We start from the raw sequence: 15668 nt of genomic DNA on the forward strand, positions 1-15668 counted from the left end.
TTGGTCGAAACTGAATTAATAGGCGAACAGGTGAAACGCTTGGCCAAAGATCGCATTCTAAGTCCTCATGATATCTCGAACGCTATAATGTATGCGTTGTCAACGCCACCCCACGTTCAAATACATGATATGATCATAAAACCTTTAGGAGATATGTTTTAATTATATAGTAAAAGGTTTAACAAATTGTGAAAAGTTATTAACAATTCATATAAACGTTATTATTCTAATTGTCGAAAATATAGTTTCCATCCAAAAGAAAACATTAACTGAAGAAAGCGCCGTAAAGTTGAATGTTTCTCTATTTTCTTGCAGCTGGATATAATTTATCAAACATGACAGAGTGTAATAAACGACGGGGTCTTGCGTAATTCGTGGTTTCACACAAAATATGAAAGAATCAAATATAGTTTTCATAACCAAGCTATTGTTGTTTATCATCTATCTCTAAATTTGAATTTCTATTAGTCAATGAATAGGGAATTTTAACCTTATGAGTAATGAAGCTAACATGGCATTTAAATTTTAGCTTGGAGTCCAATGTTACGCCTTAATACTTGACTTAAAAATTGCAAGGAATGTCGTTATCAGCAAATCTCAGTGAAACGCAGTTTAGGTTTGCGAATAAACAAGACTGCTTTGGTTGTCGGTCCGTTAAGTAAAATTTTCTAATTTTCTGGTGCTCATGAATTGTTACGCGGCGTCAATATGTCGCAACGACGAATAATAGAACTAAGAATCGCAGAGTCATCAGTATAAATGGACCATAGCGTTGTGGAATATATGCAATACAAATATTATATAGTGTAGGTGAAAGCCGCGATCTTTGCATTTGTTACAATGCAATTGAGCACTAAAAGGGGCCCAAATAGCTATTCAAGTTACTGCTCTTCAAAAGTTTTGTATGACTTTAACACTTTCAATACGAAAATTTTTTCGGTAGTTTTTTCAAATTTCAACTGGGTTTTAACAAAATGATGAATTCTGGCAAGCGGCTGTATAGTGCTATGTCCTTTTCGCAATCCAGTCAGTTGCGAAAGAAGAGATTCGTACTTACCACTCGAAAAAATGCGCTCTTCTTCAATAATCTATTCGTATATTTTAGTAATTGTCCAAAGCAAACTTAACGATCTACATGATGAAGGACAGTTTGCAGTGTTATTTTGCCTAACGATTACCTTTAAAGATTTCCATATTCGCGCGAAAACTTTTTCATCAAGTGTAAAAAAAATATATAAATTTTTCGATCTAATAAACTGAAGTAATGCACTTTTTCAGATCGTGATATATTTAACATTTTTTTTTAATACGATTTGTATTTACAGATACAAACATCAATGGCATAATTATAAATCGTCAAACTTAATGGACATTAATTGTTTTATAATATGTTACTTTCTAATGCATTTTTATTTTTTTTTTTTTATTCTATTTTTTTTATGGAGAGTAAGTGTTGACGGTTAAAGTATATAAACAAAGTTAATAGTATAAAGCATTTAGTGGTTATTGAAAAAATTGTTAATATGGAACGTTGGCTTAATAAGGTGGCCGTTGTGACCGGTGCTAGTTCGGGTATTGGAGCAGCTACAACCAAAAATTTAATAGAAGCCGGATTTCAAGTGATCGGTTTGGCAAGGCGTATAGACCGTTTGAATGAACTGAAATCGCAGTTGCCATTTGATAAACGCCAGCAATTGACCGTTAGCCACTGTGATGTCAGCTGTACAGCATCGGTAGATGGAGCATTTAATGAAATTCTTCAAAAATTTGGCGGTATTGATGTATTGATTAACAATGCTGGCTGTTTAATGGGCGGACAGTTATGTACCATGGATATCCAAGATCTGGAGAAAATTCTGCAAACCAATGTAATGGGTGTAGTTCGCTGTACTCAAATCGCTTTCAAGTCCATGAAAGAACGTGACGTGAATGGCCATATTATTATGATGAATAGTATCAATGGTCATAAGGTGTTAACCGCTCTCCCTAAACTGCCAATGACAAATATGTATACACCGGCAAAATATGCATTAACAGCGATTACGGATATTTATAGGCAAGAATTTGCTGCGTTGAAAACCAAAATTAAAATAACCGTAAGGGAAAGATTATAATTTATTTTATCGAAATATTTCTTTATAGTGTTTTGTATAAACTTTTAGAGTATTAGTCCGGGTTTAGTGGATACGGAGATGATACATGAAAAAGTTAGGCAAAAGCATGCTTATTGTATGTTAGATCCTGACGATGTTGCTCATGCTATATTATATGCTCTATCAACGCCAATGGATGTACAAGTTCATGAAATTATGATTAGGCCTTTGGGAGAAATGCTTTGAAACAAATTAGGCTAAATGAATGTGACAGAATTATTTACCAATAACTAGTTTGACATTTAAATGAAAATAAATAATGCTTGCAGAAGCAGAGAGAGAGAGAGAGAGAGAGAGAGAGAGAGAATTTTTTTGTAAATAATTTACAGTTAGGACTTTAAAACGTAATAACTGAAATTTGATTTCATGAACTTTTGTAATTAAAAATATATCTTTAAATAATTATTGTCGAGATAGAGAGAGAACACGCAATCTCTTATGAGAATCGTGGCGATTATTAGATGTTGTTGATCTTATACTCATTTTGTCACAATGTTTGCAATGACCGAAAGGAAGCTTCAGCGATTCTTTAAAGCATATATATGCATATATGTATATATGTTCTTAATCAGTATAAAATTCTCAATGGATACAGGCATGTCTGTCCATTTTTCCGACGTGCTTACCGTTGACACTCTTCTGGTCGTAAAAATAAAGATTTCACCTTCAAAATTTGGTAAAAACATTTGAAGGTTTTTCATGGGGTTTGGTATTGAAACTGGGCCAATTTGATCGAATTGTAGCACGTGCACAGTCAAGTGTACGCTGAACGCATCTCTGTTTTGTTAAGCAAAAATTTGTGGTTTTTCGTGTTGATTACTTATCCAGAAGGCAGAAATTATCTTATGGAGGAGCATAGTATTCACGTCCAAAAATCGGTTATATCCTCACAAAGTCGTAGGAAGCATCGAGACGGACGCAAAATAAACATTGTAAGACGAGGAAAGGCTTTGCCAAATGCTCCAAATCTTCTTACTTTACCCGAAAATGTAAGTGAGTTTATATATTTATGGACAGAGTGCTTAAAAATAGATATATATCGTTTCGTGCAGATGTTTGCAGAAGGTTCGTGTGCCGAGAGCGGCTTCTGAATACATTTTAAGGAAAATTGATGCAAGTGATAGCTTAAGGAGAACGTTTACGATTTCGGAGATCCTTTTGGCATTTACTTTGCATTTGTTGTGGCACGACAGGTAACGATTTTTACTTGAGCGCTGAACAGGGCACCTTTCTTATGATGGCATCAGAAAGAATAGAAGAAACGGAAGAAATACTTTGCGCGGAATAAATTGGTCGTCAGGACTTTAATTCTGCAGCTCTTGCAACTTATTTTGCCGACACTGTCCACTTTTGCCTAGAAATCTCCCAGTTGAACATTGCCAAATACACCCAACTCTCTTTTTACGTGGTAGATGCGTTCCTTAGAAAATCGTGTAATAATATACCTATGACATATGATGAGTTTAGGGATATGTTTCATAACTTTATAGAACGATGTAAGATGAGAAAACTCTAAATATTTTCCCAAGGAACCGTGCAAAAAAGTAATGTAAGTAATGTAAGTAAATTCATGCTACATATTTCTAAAGACAAGGCAAATAAAAAAAAAAAAAAAATGTGAAAATTTAGCCCATAAGTTCAACATATCAAGTTTGACCTTGAAATTGGGAATAGAGATCAATTTCGCAAGTATTCATCGCTACTTGATGACAAGCGTGCATCTTTACTATGGACAAGACCGACAGTGCGTTCATTAAAAGATATATCAGATATGTCTAGTGCCACTGTCCGGTTTGATTTCTATGCACTGAACATTTTATAACAAACTATAATAATACGAATAACGGAACGCTGCGTTCAAGTTGAGGTATCACGATATAAAGACAAGAGTAATCAAAAGAATCGTCTGTTCGCCATAGCAGAACAATCATTCACTAACACATATGTGGGCATAAGCCGACCGACTTCTGATGACTGTATTCCCACAATTGTGTCCTATAAGACTTTGTCAAAATTCAAATTAAAAAAATGTTCTTTGTCGAATCGTCTTAGAGAAAACAAAATTCGTGTAAAAGAGTGTATATTTGCTTATTGATGACTAGTGTTATTTCAAAATCGGGTAAAAAAAGACCGTGCAAAAAAAGTGCCCTTTATCCTAGGCTTGTTTTACCTTATTAATGAAAAGTTTTTCATATAAATAAAATTTTTATATTTTGCTGATGGCAAGCCTCACGTACGAGTACACATACATGCACTTTTGTATCACACTTGACTTTCTTTTCATTATGTCCTAATCCAAGCCAAAGAAAAATTCGTTATTAGGGATGAAATAAAAAAATAAAAGTTTACATCTAAAATCGGGAGACATTTTAACTTAGAACAGAAGTTTAAATGGAATCTTCGTGGCGAGCTCTTTCCTTCATATAATAGATTTAGTCTTTAAGGCATGCAAAAATTTGCATGAAAATTTTCTGTAAATTTAGTTCATTTCTGCTGCTAAAAGCTAAACGGCCATAAAATTTTATTAGCTTCCAAGTAAAAAGCACGATATAATTTCAAGAGTTTACACGTTGACAATTGACAATAAACCGTTAAACAGAAAATACGTATTCATTAAACTATGCTCAGAGCTTTAAAAAATGCTTTGAATATGTGGAACATAATATTGCAAAATACATTTCGTTTTATCTTCTTGCCTGTTAAAGATCGGAAAGATGTAAAAGACTTCATGAACTCTATTACAGTTTCTAAGTGTGTATGTTCGATTGATAAAATCAATACCGTATTCATCCATAGAAACTTATTTGCAGGAAGAAATGATTGCTTAAAGAGTCTTGAAAGGTAATTAAGTGCAGGCACAGTTTAGTTCTAGTCAAGCAAAACCCCCTAAAGTACATAATAATTTCCTTCTTTTTTTTTTTTTAAAGTATATGTATGAAAGTATGGGTATGAAATTATTGATCGTTCGAAAAAACTATGAAATAACTCGACTGTGATGCACTCTTTCATCCCTGCCATCCATGCCAGATTACAGTTGCAGTTCAGAAAGTGTTTAGATATTCGCTTAACGATATCTAAATACACTTAATCCACTTAGTATGCGAAAATAAAGTATAAATGCAATTTTTTACAATTTCTCTTAACCAAAAAGAAAATTTTTTATTTTTGTTTTCGATGTTAATCCTTTAGATCAGAAGTGCGTAATGACCCAGTAAAATGAGCAGAATAATCTTGCTTGGCGACATAGTTATTTAATTTACTATCAAAGTCAATGAGGAATTACTTACGCTATAAGCTTTACGGCCTATTATAAAATTATATTATCCATAAAGTAAAGTAAAGTAATATAATAAATAAGAAATCGAACATCGGGTACCAACACTTACTCGTGCGCTTGTCAACAATTAAGTAAACCAAAATGTGAGTGCAGATGTTTTCAAAAAAAAAAAATAAATAAATAAATAAATTGTATCCGCTTTAAGGCAAATCTCTAATATTCATCGCTATTAACCTGTACATAAATAATATGAAACCTTATTATCGCTTTGAGAAATATATGCAAAAAATTGTACCCTAGCCTCAGGTATAAGGCTCAGAATATGTTTTTTATTAACCGCTTTTGCTTGTAAGCGGATCACATCCACTTGAGCAATTGAAATGTGTTAAGCTTGGGTATGCTAACTCGCAATTTGATGCCGCATTTGTTGCAATCATAGATTTTGTAACAACCAACGGCAGAACGTGGAGTTGTTTGGGCAAACATTTACTGTAACTGTACTACGATAAGTACGATTTTACTTTTATTTTACGATATTCCTAAATTTCTTACTTAATTTCCTTACAGTGGTATCCGTTTCTTTGGTTTTTCTTTTTTTGGGTGGGGAGGGGAGGGGGGGGGGGAGGTGGTTGGAAATGAATGCTAACAAATTAAATCTGAGCAGATATAAGTTCAACGAATAATATACATCTCACCTAATTCAATATATGCAAATTTATAAATATTTATGGCAAATTTCATTTAGATAGATGACAAGAGAAGCATCAAAGCTATTTTCAAAATGAGATTTTCTTTTTCACCTTTGAAGCTTAAAATCAGTTAAAAACTCTATACGATATGACATTCAATAATGTTATTTTCTTCTCATAACAACCGTCAAGAGACAACATTGATATCAAGTTAAGACTTTAGTTATAATGCTTATACATTAGCATGCTTCAGAGCATATTCATATGCATTTTTATATTATAAGATGGATTCAATATTTTCTCTCAATCTTTTTCTTTCTGCATATGGTTATCTGTGTGTGTGTGTGTGTGTGTGTGTGTGTGTGTGTGTTTGCGTGTGCGTGCGTATGTATTGTAATGTAGAATATTAAGTCGAATGATTATGAACTTAATTTTTGTTCATTTATTTGATGCCCACATGCCATAAAAAGATATGATGTAAATATATGTACATATGTGTACATATGTTTACATATATTTTAGTTAACTTATAATCATTAACTGTACAGAGTCTAAGCAAGCATATATACTGTACGGACGTACAGTATATGACTGAACGATTATGTTATTATAATATGTGAACAAACATAAAAACACGCACATATACGGTACAGAGAGGCACAAATATTTATATTTTAAGGCAGAATGAGTTGTTATCTATTAATTTCCGGCAGAATATTATTATTTGTAACTATAGGGGTTAAGTGGTAGCAACCCACTAAGCATGCGAACAAGGCCACAGCATAAATCCAATAATCTTATGAACACAAGAATTTCATCAATTTAGTTGAATAGCTTTATTTTATCATATTTTCTTGCATTCAATGCAAAACAAACGATTATATAAGTGTTTGTTCATGTGTATAAACCATAATGAACTTGATATATATATATATATATATAAGATATATATATATATATGTGTAAGTATGTATGTCAAGTTTGACGATGTGAAAAGTTTTTATTGCTGATAAAAATTTCACCAAATAGTTAACGTTATTGAAATCTTAAAATAGTTTCATTGAATATATAAAATGCTGTAACGAGAATCTCGATATAAAATATTTTCAAAATATTTCCCTCTTAACGATTCTCTATAAATTTTACAACTTTCTAAGGTACAATATATTAAAAAGTGCAATAAGAATAAAGTAGTATTTAGTATATAGTACGATGCTTTAAAAGAAGAAGAACCTTCACTCAAGTGCTCGAAGTTCTTCTAATATTTAGTCAATTTTCATATTTGGAAATTTTGGATTAATAAAGATTCCAATAAATGATTCTTTAAGAGAAATCAACATTGATCTGCTCCTTCTTAAGTCTACTGCTCTAACTTGAAAACCAAAACAAGTAAGTAAAAAGTATTCAGTTTGTAGCAAGTAAACTTCACTTACACATTCACTTATACATTCTCGGGTAAAAAAGAAGTTTTAATGCGTTTGACAGAATCGTTCTTCGTCTCCTAACGTTATACATAATTAGTACTTAAGGTTGTTAGCTTATGAAAATCACATAATAAACAAGTAAGAAAATTATATTCGGTTAAGACCGAAACTTTTATACCCATCACTGTGATCCTAAAAAAGAAAGCAAAAGTACTAAATTTCTATACACTATGATATTGGATGGGCGTGGATGATTTTTTCTATTTTCAGAATACAAGTGTAAATTTATATGGTGTGCGTACACTGCGCGCTATCGATAAGAAGCAAAAAACGCGGAGAAACGCGGAAAATGAAGATGTGCACAGTTCTTGTAACGCACACGTGTGGGCGTTGTAGGAGTGCTCTGTGATAAGTTTGGGTCATTTTCAAATTGTTTTGCAAGCTTTTAAGCGATATCTTCATTCTTGCGAACGGGAGAACGTTTACTACAGATACTGCACAATCGTGCAAGCGGATAGATAAACAGATGCACACACGGAGCACAGTTTAAGCACATTTCAAATATGAAAGTGGCCAAGAACTTGTATACTTTATGGAGTTTTTGAATCTTGCTTCACTAGGTTATGAAAGTTTTGAGAAATAATGAAATTATGACATACCATAAAATTAAGTAGGCGGGGCAGATTTTTTTCTATTTTGGCAGATGTACTACAACATCGTCTATAGAATATGCGTTCATATCCTTGCAGGTTGATCTATTTTAGTTTATGAGTAAGGAGTAAAATTCAATTTTTGATTCCTTTTTGATTGAAAAACAGAGGTGTCCTCAGCTTATGTAGCAATGTAGGCGTATATTTCGACCGATTTAGGCCATTCGCAATACCCATGTTCGTGCAACAATTTTTAAGGTTTCTACCAACTTTGAGTTTAATAGCTTAATTTTTGCCGTCAGAAGAATATTTACAACTGAAATGACACGGACAGACATGCTTAAATAGATTCATATCCACCTAAGTGGCCGAGTAGGCAAGAGTCTCGGCTAGCAATTCAATGGTCGTGGGTTCAAATCTCAAGTGCGGTAGAGTTTTTAATAGAATCCGAAAGCCTTAGATCCGAGTGCTTTAAGGCTTTAGTCTTAGAAGTTATTCTCTGGCTACATTTATAATAATAATAATAATAATAATAATAATAATGAATAGATTCATAAATTGATGCTGATCAAGAATATGTACAGTTTGTTGGGCCTCTGAAGCGTCCTTTTGGGCGTTGCAAATGTTTTGCCAAAATTAATGTACTCCTTATCCTTCGGCAATGGGTATAAATACAATTTTATTTCATTTTTATGGGCTTACGTTTGCCTGCTTTCTACCGAAGTGCATAAAAATATTGCAATTAATTTTTCTTCCATTTTCTATGCACTTTTCTTTTATATCTTCGTTCAAGTTTTACAAATTTTACACTATCGCACTATACATCGTGGTTATAATAAAAGTGCGCAGTGCTATGCTGCCATGTTTTTCATATAAGTCTTCACATTTATGCTTAAATGTCAAGATACTAAAAAAGCACAAAACGGTAACAAGGCGGTTTTTACAATGGTTTGACAGTATAATGTGATTATTGATCTAGCATTGATTATGCTGAAAATAACAAAATAAATCCGATAAAAAGAAAGGAGCATCGTATTATCATTATTAATACGTAAATCTTGCTAAACAGTTTAACTTGGCTATATTGCTGCGTACCTCTGCTCAAAGCTCTTATGCACTCATGTTTTCAGAGACTTGACTATATTTCCAATGTCTGCTAATAGACGCAATGTATCAAGACCGTTTTATTAAGCTTTTAAGAGTTGAGAAAAAAATTAGATAATTTGATGGACGGCAGTCTAAGGCTGATTGAGTCGAAATTTTGTAGTTTTTGGTGTACAAGGAGAATATTGTGTAGGGCAGTCAATATTGCTGTATGTACCACGTTTTAACGGATTATTTGTTTCTTAATAATCCTCATGATATGAGTATCAAATAAAAGAGATTAGAGTGTTGAATGCGGCAAAGTGTAAGAATATAATTCAAGTTTCCATACGGATTATAGCGGCTTAAGTTTTTTTTCCCGTAATCTGCTCAATATTGGTATCAAATAAAAGAGCTTGGAGAGAAACCGGCAAGCTAACCGCGTCAATTCTTTTCTGCTTGTAAAAAGCCAAGCGGGATGAGGCCTTGAAACCGCAACAATAATCGTCATCATATAAAACCCTTAGAAAAGAGATAAGTTGAAGACTGTCATATAAGAAAAGATAAATTATACAAAATAAAATTTGAAAATAAGCATTCATTTTAATGAATCAAAAAGTGGAAAGTACATTTTTTTTTTTCAAAGACGCTTTTGCTCGATAAAGCAGAACAAAGGAAAATAAAACAAGGAAAAGCATTGTAGTGAGTCGCGGCCCCAACCTCAATCAAGCTGAACCCATTCTACTGTTATTCATATGACCGATATTTCAATAAGAGGCGTTATATGGGAAGTGACCGAGAGCAAATTCGAACCGAACTATTTTCTATCGCATTCGTTCTTGGGCTAAAACACGCCCGTGCACCAAATCTTTTTTAAAATATCTCACAAATTGCGAGCTGTACGTTGAACATAAGAGAACAAGACGTTATAGACAAGCTTAAATGCTTCGATGCAGAAGGTAGTTTTCCATTGAACGATCTAACAAAAGATGATGCCACCTCAAACACTTGTGGTTGCCGCATATATCCGCGTAAGTTTAATGTGCCCTCTTATCACAAGTGAAGTAAAATTTACACCTTATCTTTCCATTTTATATTTGGCCTATAATGGGCGATATTCGAAATCAACCGCGTGACATCGATTGTTAACTGAGGTCATATGACTTTTCCATCAATCAAATGCAACTGCGCAGGCATATGGATATATTAGTTTGGGGAAAAAGAAATCCATTATTTTTATATGAAGAAAAAGATGATAATCGCTTGGTGCCAAGTCCTTACTGTATGTCGGATGCATTAAAACTTCCCAACCAAGCTCCCGAAGTTTCTGGCGAGTCACTGTAGATGTGTGTGGCCTATCGTTGTCCTGGTGGAACACGACACCTCTCCTGTTGGCCAATTCTGGCCGTTTCTGGTCAATCGCTATCTTCAAACGGTCCAGTGGTTGACAGTAGAGATCAGAATTTAGCGATTGGCCATATGGAAGCAACTCATAATAAATAATCCCCTTCCAGTCCCACCAAATGCATAGCAAAACCTTTCTGGCCGTTTGAGGTGCTTCACCGTTCTTTGATCACGATCGTTTTCGCACAGGGTTATCGTATGTGATCCATTTCTCATCTTCAGTCACCATCCGTTTAAGAAATGGGTCTATCTCATTCCGTTTGGCCAAGTCTTCGCAGATGGAAATTCGATCCATCATGTTTTTTTCTGTTAATTGGTGTGGCACCCAAACATCGAGCTTCTTTTTGAATCCAGCTTTGTGTAAATGGTTTAAAACGGTTTTATGGTCGATTTTTAGCTCCTGGGCGATGTTACGACTGCTAACACGCCGGTCAACTTCGGTCATTTCTCCGTTTTTATCGACATTTTCGACGACCGGCCTACCTGTGCGAGGTGCATGTTTAACATCAAAAATTCCTGAACGGAATCTACGAAACCAAAATTGCACATAATTGGCTGTTAGAGTATCGGAACGATAAACACCATTCACAATTTTAGCCGCCTGGCTTGCATTTTCGCCTTTCGCTTGACTCGGCGGGGCGAAATTCATATGTGCACAACATCACGATAATCGAAGAAGACTGTTAACGTCACCTTGGTTTTTGACTTTGGCTTCAGCTTTTTCGCACTTTGTCCACCTTTTGCATGATATTCGCTTCATTGCTCGCTTGTTTCCGAGTCTCATCTTCCGTAATAAAGTGCTTCACGATTGACTGGTAGTCAGAAATCACCTGCTCACGCATATTGTACAAACCGGAAGGAGCATGGCGAAATTTGACACAGATGCCTGTCACAGCATTACCAATACAGAGAAAAAAATGGTTCCAGTGCAAATTTAATTTGAATACTGTCTCTACCTTTTGGTCACACTATTATACGTATATTAGTATCATCTCATTGGCATGCGGAGGTAATATTCTACATATATACTCTTATATAGTCTTACATCGATTAATGAATATTATCTGCGTCTACTGTTAAACTCGCCGCAGATTATGCAAAACACAATAATTCGTAGAGTTCGTGGAATGCTTTTAATGAAACACTTTCTCTAATTAGGTGCCTGCGATATATTACTTACTATTGAAAATTGCAAAACCTCGTTATCGGTAACTTATAAAACCATACTCAACATACTCAATATAAGTAGTGCCGATGTAAGGTACGGCGCATATACTCATCAAATAATCATGTATGCGTATATATTTAAGGTTACGATAGCATGCGTATGTGTATACATTTGGATGTGAGCGCACAAGATGCGCCACAAGCCAAATATAAAAGTTTCTTACTTATTTTCATTGTTTTCATTCATTCGTTTCATTTTTCGCATTTTTATTTATTTCGCTTCGATTCAATTCAATCATTGGCATGTGGGACGTTATTTAAAATTCTTGTCAAATGTGGTGCACAATGCATTTCCAAATTTTGCACTTGATTGCTTTCTTTTTTCATTTTTTCATTTTTTCATTTTTTCATTTTTTTTTACTACATCTCATAACATATGTAGTACTGAAGGGCTTTCGGACTAAATCAATAATCTTTTATAACTTCAGGGTTTTTACGAGTATACGTTGAGAACAGGAGAAAAAAAAACCCCCCCTCTCTTTTTGTTTAATGTTATGTGAAATATGCAGATAAGTTCGATCAAACGCAAAAAAAAAAAAACATAAAGACGAAACCATTTGCACACAACCACATTTATTAGTGTTAAGTTTCTGACAAAAGTACATTTTATCTACACATGTAAATATGTGTAGGATTGTTTTATTCGCACCAAAATACATGGATGAGAGAGAATATTTGTGCTTTTGAAATTACAAAAATAAATAAAAGAACAGAACATATGCGGAAGGCACTGTAAATAGATTCAACTTGAACTTAAACTTCAAAATAAATTAGTTAGCCTTGCTTGTCTATTCGTCGAGAACGCTTTCAGTTGTTGAATAAAGTTGCAACAAAACATTGTTTCACATGCTCTCACAAAGTATCCTTTCTCTTCATCTGTAGCATTAAGGATCATTTACTTTTAATGAAAGCCAGTAATTATTATTAGCTTTAAACTCTACTCTCGGGAAAATTATACACGCTTTTGACCGAATCAATTGCATGAAGGGAACATCAACGGGACATGTATAAAATTGCGTAAATGTTTATTAATTGTAGCCGCGTGAATTAACTTACACTGGGAACAATAAAAAAAAAAAGAAAAAGAAAAAATATTGTGACAACATAAGAGTCCGGCGCAAACAAGTGTGTTTGAGCAAAAATGAAAATGTTGATAAAATTCACTATCTTCGCTATCTTATAGCAGCGGCAGCGCTTCGCAGACCTGTGAAAAAATTCTTGGTGCTATGTCAACATGAAAACCAGCAGCAAATGGTTTGCTTGGCTTTGCCTTGCAAATTTCTCAATGTTATGGACGCGTCAAGTTCTCATCGATGGCCGTCGACAAAGTTGATGAAATTCTTAAACAAAAAAAGTGAAAATAAAATTGAATCATTTCTAGAACAATTAGTATCGGGCAATGAAATACGGTTCGCATATGGCAATAATGTACGAAGATCGCGATTCATCATGGAGTCGCTCTGAGCCTCATAATTGCTAAGCTAAGGTCGTCGCACTGAAAGTGCATTAATCAAGTTTTGGACGGAAACGCTTTTAAATAAACATTAATATCTTCGCTAGACATTTGCTAGTATTATATATTTTATTAAAGCAATTGGAAATTAATTATCATTTGAAGTGCGCAAGCAAAAGCTCGAAATTTCAACGCAAATATTTGTTTAAGATAATGGATTTTTCTCATATAATTTAGATACTTTAAAGCATCCATTAGCATCGGCGCAAAAAAAAAAAAAAAAAACAACTTGTGAAACACTTACAGTGGCGGTGGTATCTGTTGGCAGTGGGAGGACGGCCTTTCATATATTATTTCATTTAAAAAACTCTTTCTCGCTAATAATGATGCCTTCTGCACGTGTAATGCGGTGACGACGACAAAGAAGTGGGAAGGAAGGAGAAAAAAGTACCGAGTGGTTGCAGTCTAGTGGCTGTCAGAGCCCAATCGGTAAAGACTACGCCATCACACACTGAACACTCAGCTACGATCAGCTACGATCAAACGTGCTCGACCGCACTGAGACTTGAACTCGCCCAAAAATTAATTTATAGTTTCCTAGAATGTCCTTACCTTTCCCCTTTTTAACACATGTTCTTAAGACTAATACCACTTTAAGTGTTTAAGAATAGTGTTTGTTTTCTTATTGCCTTAACAGATGGGCTTTGAACTTTTTATGTTATGTGGAAAAAATTAATTATCTGAAAGAAATTTTTACTTTTAAATCTGCTTTCGCTAACAAAGTCACAGTGTGGGAAAAAGTTTTTAATGTTTATTTCAAATTCCGCTGTAAAATTTGACATACTCTTGCCATCTCCTTTGCTATTACGTAACACTTATGTGAATGTTAAGTCTACGGTAACACAGATGCCTTCGAGCATAAAGCCATCGAGGAAAGAGAAGAGAGATATTTGAATTTGGAGTAGTATTTTCATCATCCTAGGAGATAGCTTTGGATGATTGGAAAAAAATAATCAAAAAATTATTCTACTGCAAGAATATGTCTTAACATATTTTAAAGCATTAGACACTTTCTTCTCGAAAAGCGATTTTTTAAAACGGTTCAAAGAAACAACTCCGTTGATTTCTATTATTTTCGGTCGGATTTTTTACAATAATTTTTACAATAATTTAAATTAAATTTTATTTATTAAGAAAAGATTGATTTTCTTTGCTCATCAATTACATAAAAAGCAATATTTCTAAAATCCTCTACACACTTCTTAAGCTATAGCCGAAGGTAACTTTATACTATTTTTTTTTTTTTTTTTTTATTATATCGAAAGGAAAACTTTAGTGACTCCACAAAGTGTATATGTTCGTGATCAGCATAAAATTATGAATTGATTTAAGCATGTCCGTCTGTATAATGTCCGTTTTTCTGGCCGCAAAAAACAAAGTCATCAAGCCCAAATTTGGCAGAAACCTTGAAACTTGTTTCACGTAGGTTTGTATTGTTAATGAGTCAAATCGATCGGAAAGTTGATCCCGCCTACCCAATGTCATAGTGCATCAAAGTTTATATATATATATATATATTTTTTTTTTCAATATTCTTATAAGGCGGACAAGCAATCTTCAACTTCCCCCAGAAAGTATATATATGTCCTTTGGCTATACAACCATAACTGTGGACATCTTTGCATTCTGTGTTTTACGCTTGTTACTCATAAAGTACAACATATGCACTTATATTCTGAAAATAGAAAACATCAGCCGCGCCCATCTCAGATTCAGTCATGGCCGAATATAATTTTCTCACTTGTTTATATTGAAATTTGAAGCGTAAAAGGCACGGACCGTAGACACCGTTAAATAAATGATGCCGCGCGAGGGTGGGTTCAGTATTTTTCACCCATTTTTTATCATTTTCCAAAAAGTTTTTTTCTAATACTATTATATTAGCTTAATATTTTAATTATTCTATTAAGTTTCCTTCTATCGTCCCAAGCAAGCTTTTAAAAAATATGCTTTTCTGTTAGGCTGCCAGCTCTTAATTCAAAAGTGCTGTCAATTGTTGTTGTTATCAGCCAACGGACTAATTTTATTTACTTGTGTGGCTTTTGAAGCCTTACATTCTCTTTCGAATTTTAATTTACTTTAGAGTTTTATTAGCAAAAATTTAACTTGTGAGAGAGACTGTAAAAGAATTTATTGATTTAATATTATTTTTGTGCAAATGTGCTTAGCTCGGTGAGAAGGGAATAATCTTCCTACATGCACCCTTTATATCTGGCCCTTTAGAAGCTCATGCTAGCTGCATGCATGT

General features: G+C 33.9%; 1 protein-coding gene across 1 annotated transcript; it reads left to right on the top strand.

Annotated features, from left to right (window-relative positions):
• Window positions 1-1520: 1520 nt before the first annotated feature.
• LOC119644268 (farnesol dehydrogenase-like) lies at window positions 1521-2339 on the top strand. Its single transcript, XM_038043808.1, has 2 exons — window positions 1521-2096; window positions 2163-2339. Exons 1-2 carry the CDS (start codon window positions 1524-1526, stop codon window positions 2337-2339), a joined length of 750 nt encoding a protein of 249 aa, XP_037899736.1. The 5' UTR covers window positions 1521-1523.
• Window positions 2340-15668: the final 13329 nt, after the last annotated feature.

The sequence above is a fragment of the Glossina fuscipes genome, unplaced genomic scaffold, assembly GCF_014805625.2.
Source record: "Glossina fuscipes isolate IAEA_lab_2018 unplaced genomic scaffold, Yale_Gfus_2 0, whole genome shotgun sequence".
Lineage (NCBI taxonomy): Eukaryota > Metazoa > Arthropoda > Insecta > Diptera > Glossinidae > Glossina > Glossina fuscipes.

Coding starts and splice junctions, on each gene's coding strand:
- LOC119644268 (XM_038043808.1), top strand. CDS start 1,524: ATGGAACGTTGGCTTAATAAGGTGGCCGTTGTGACCGGTGCTAGTTCG. Junction 2,097..2,162: donor AAACCAAAATTAAAATAACC/GTAAGGGAAAGA, acceptor ATAAACTTTTAG/AGTATTAGTCCGGGTTTAGT.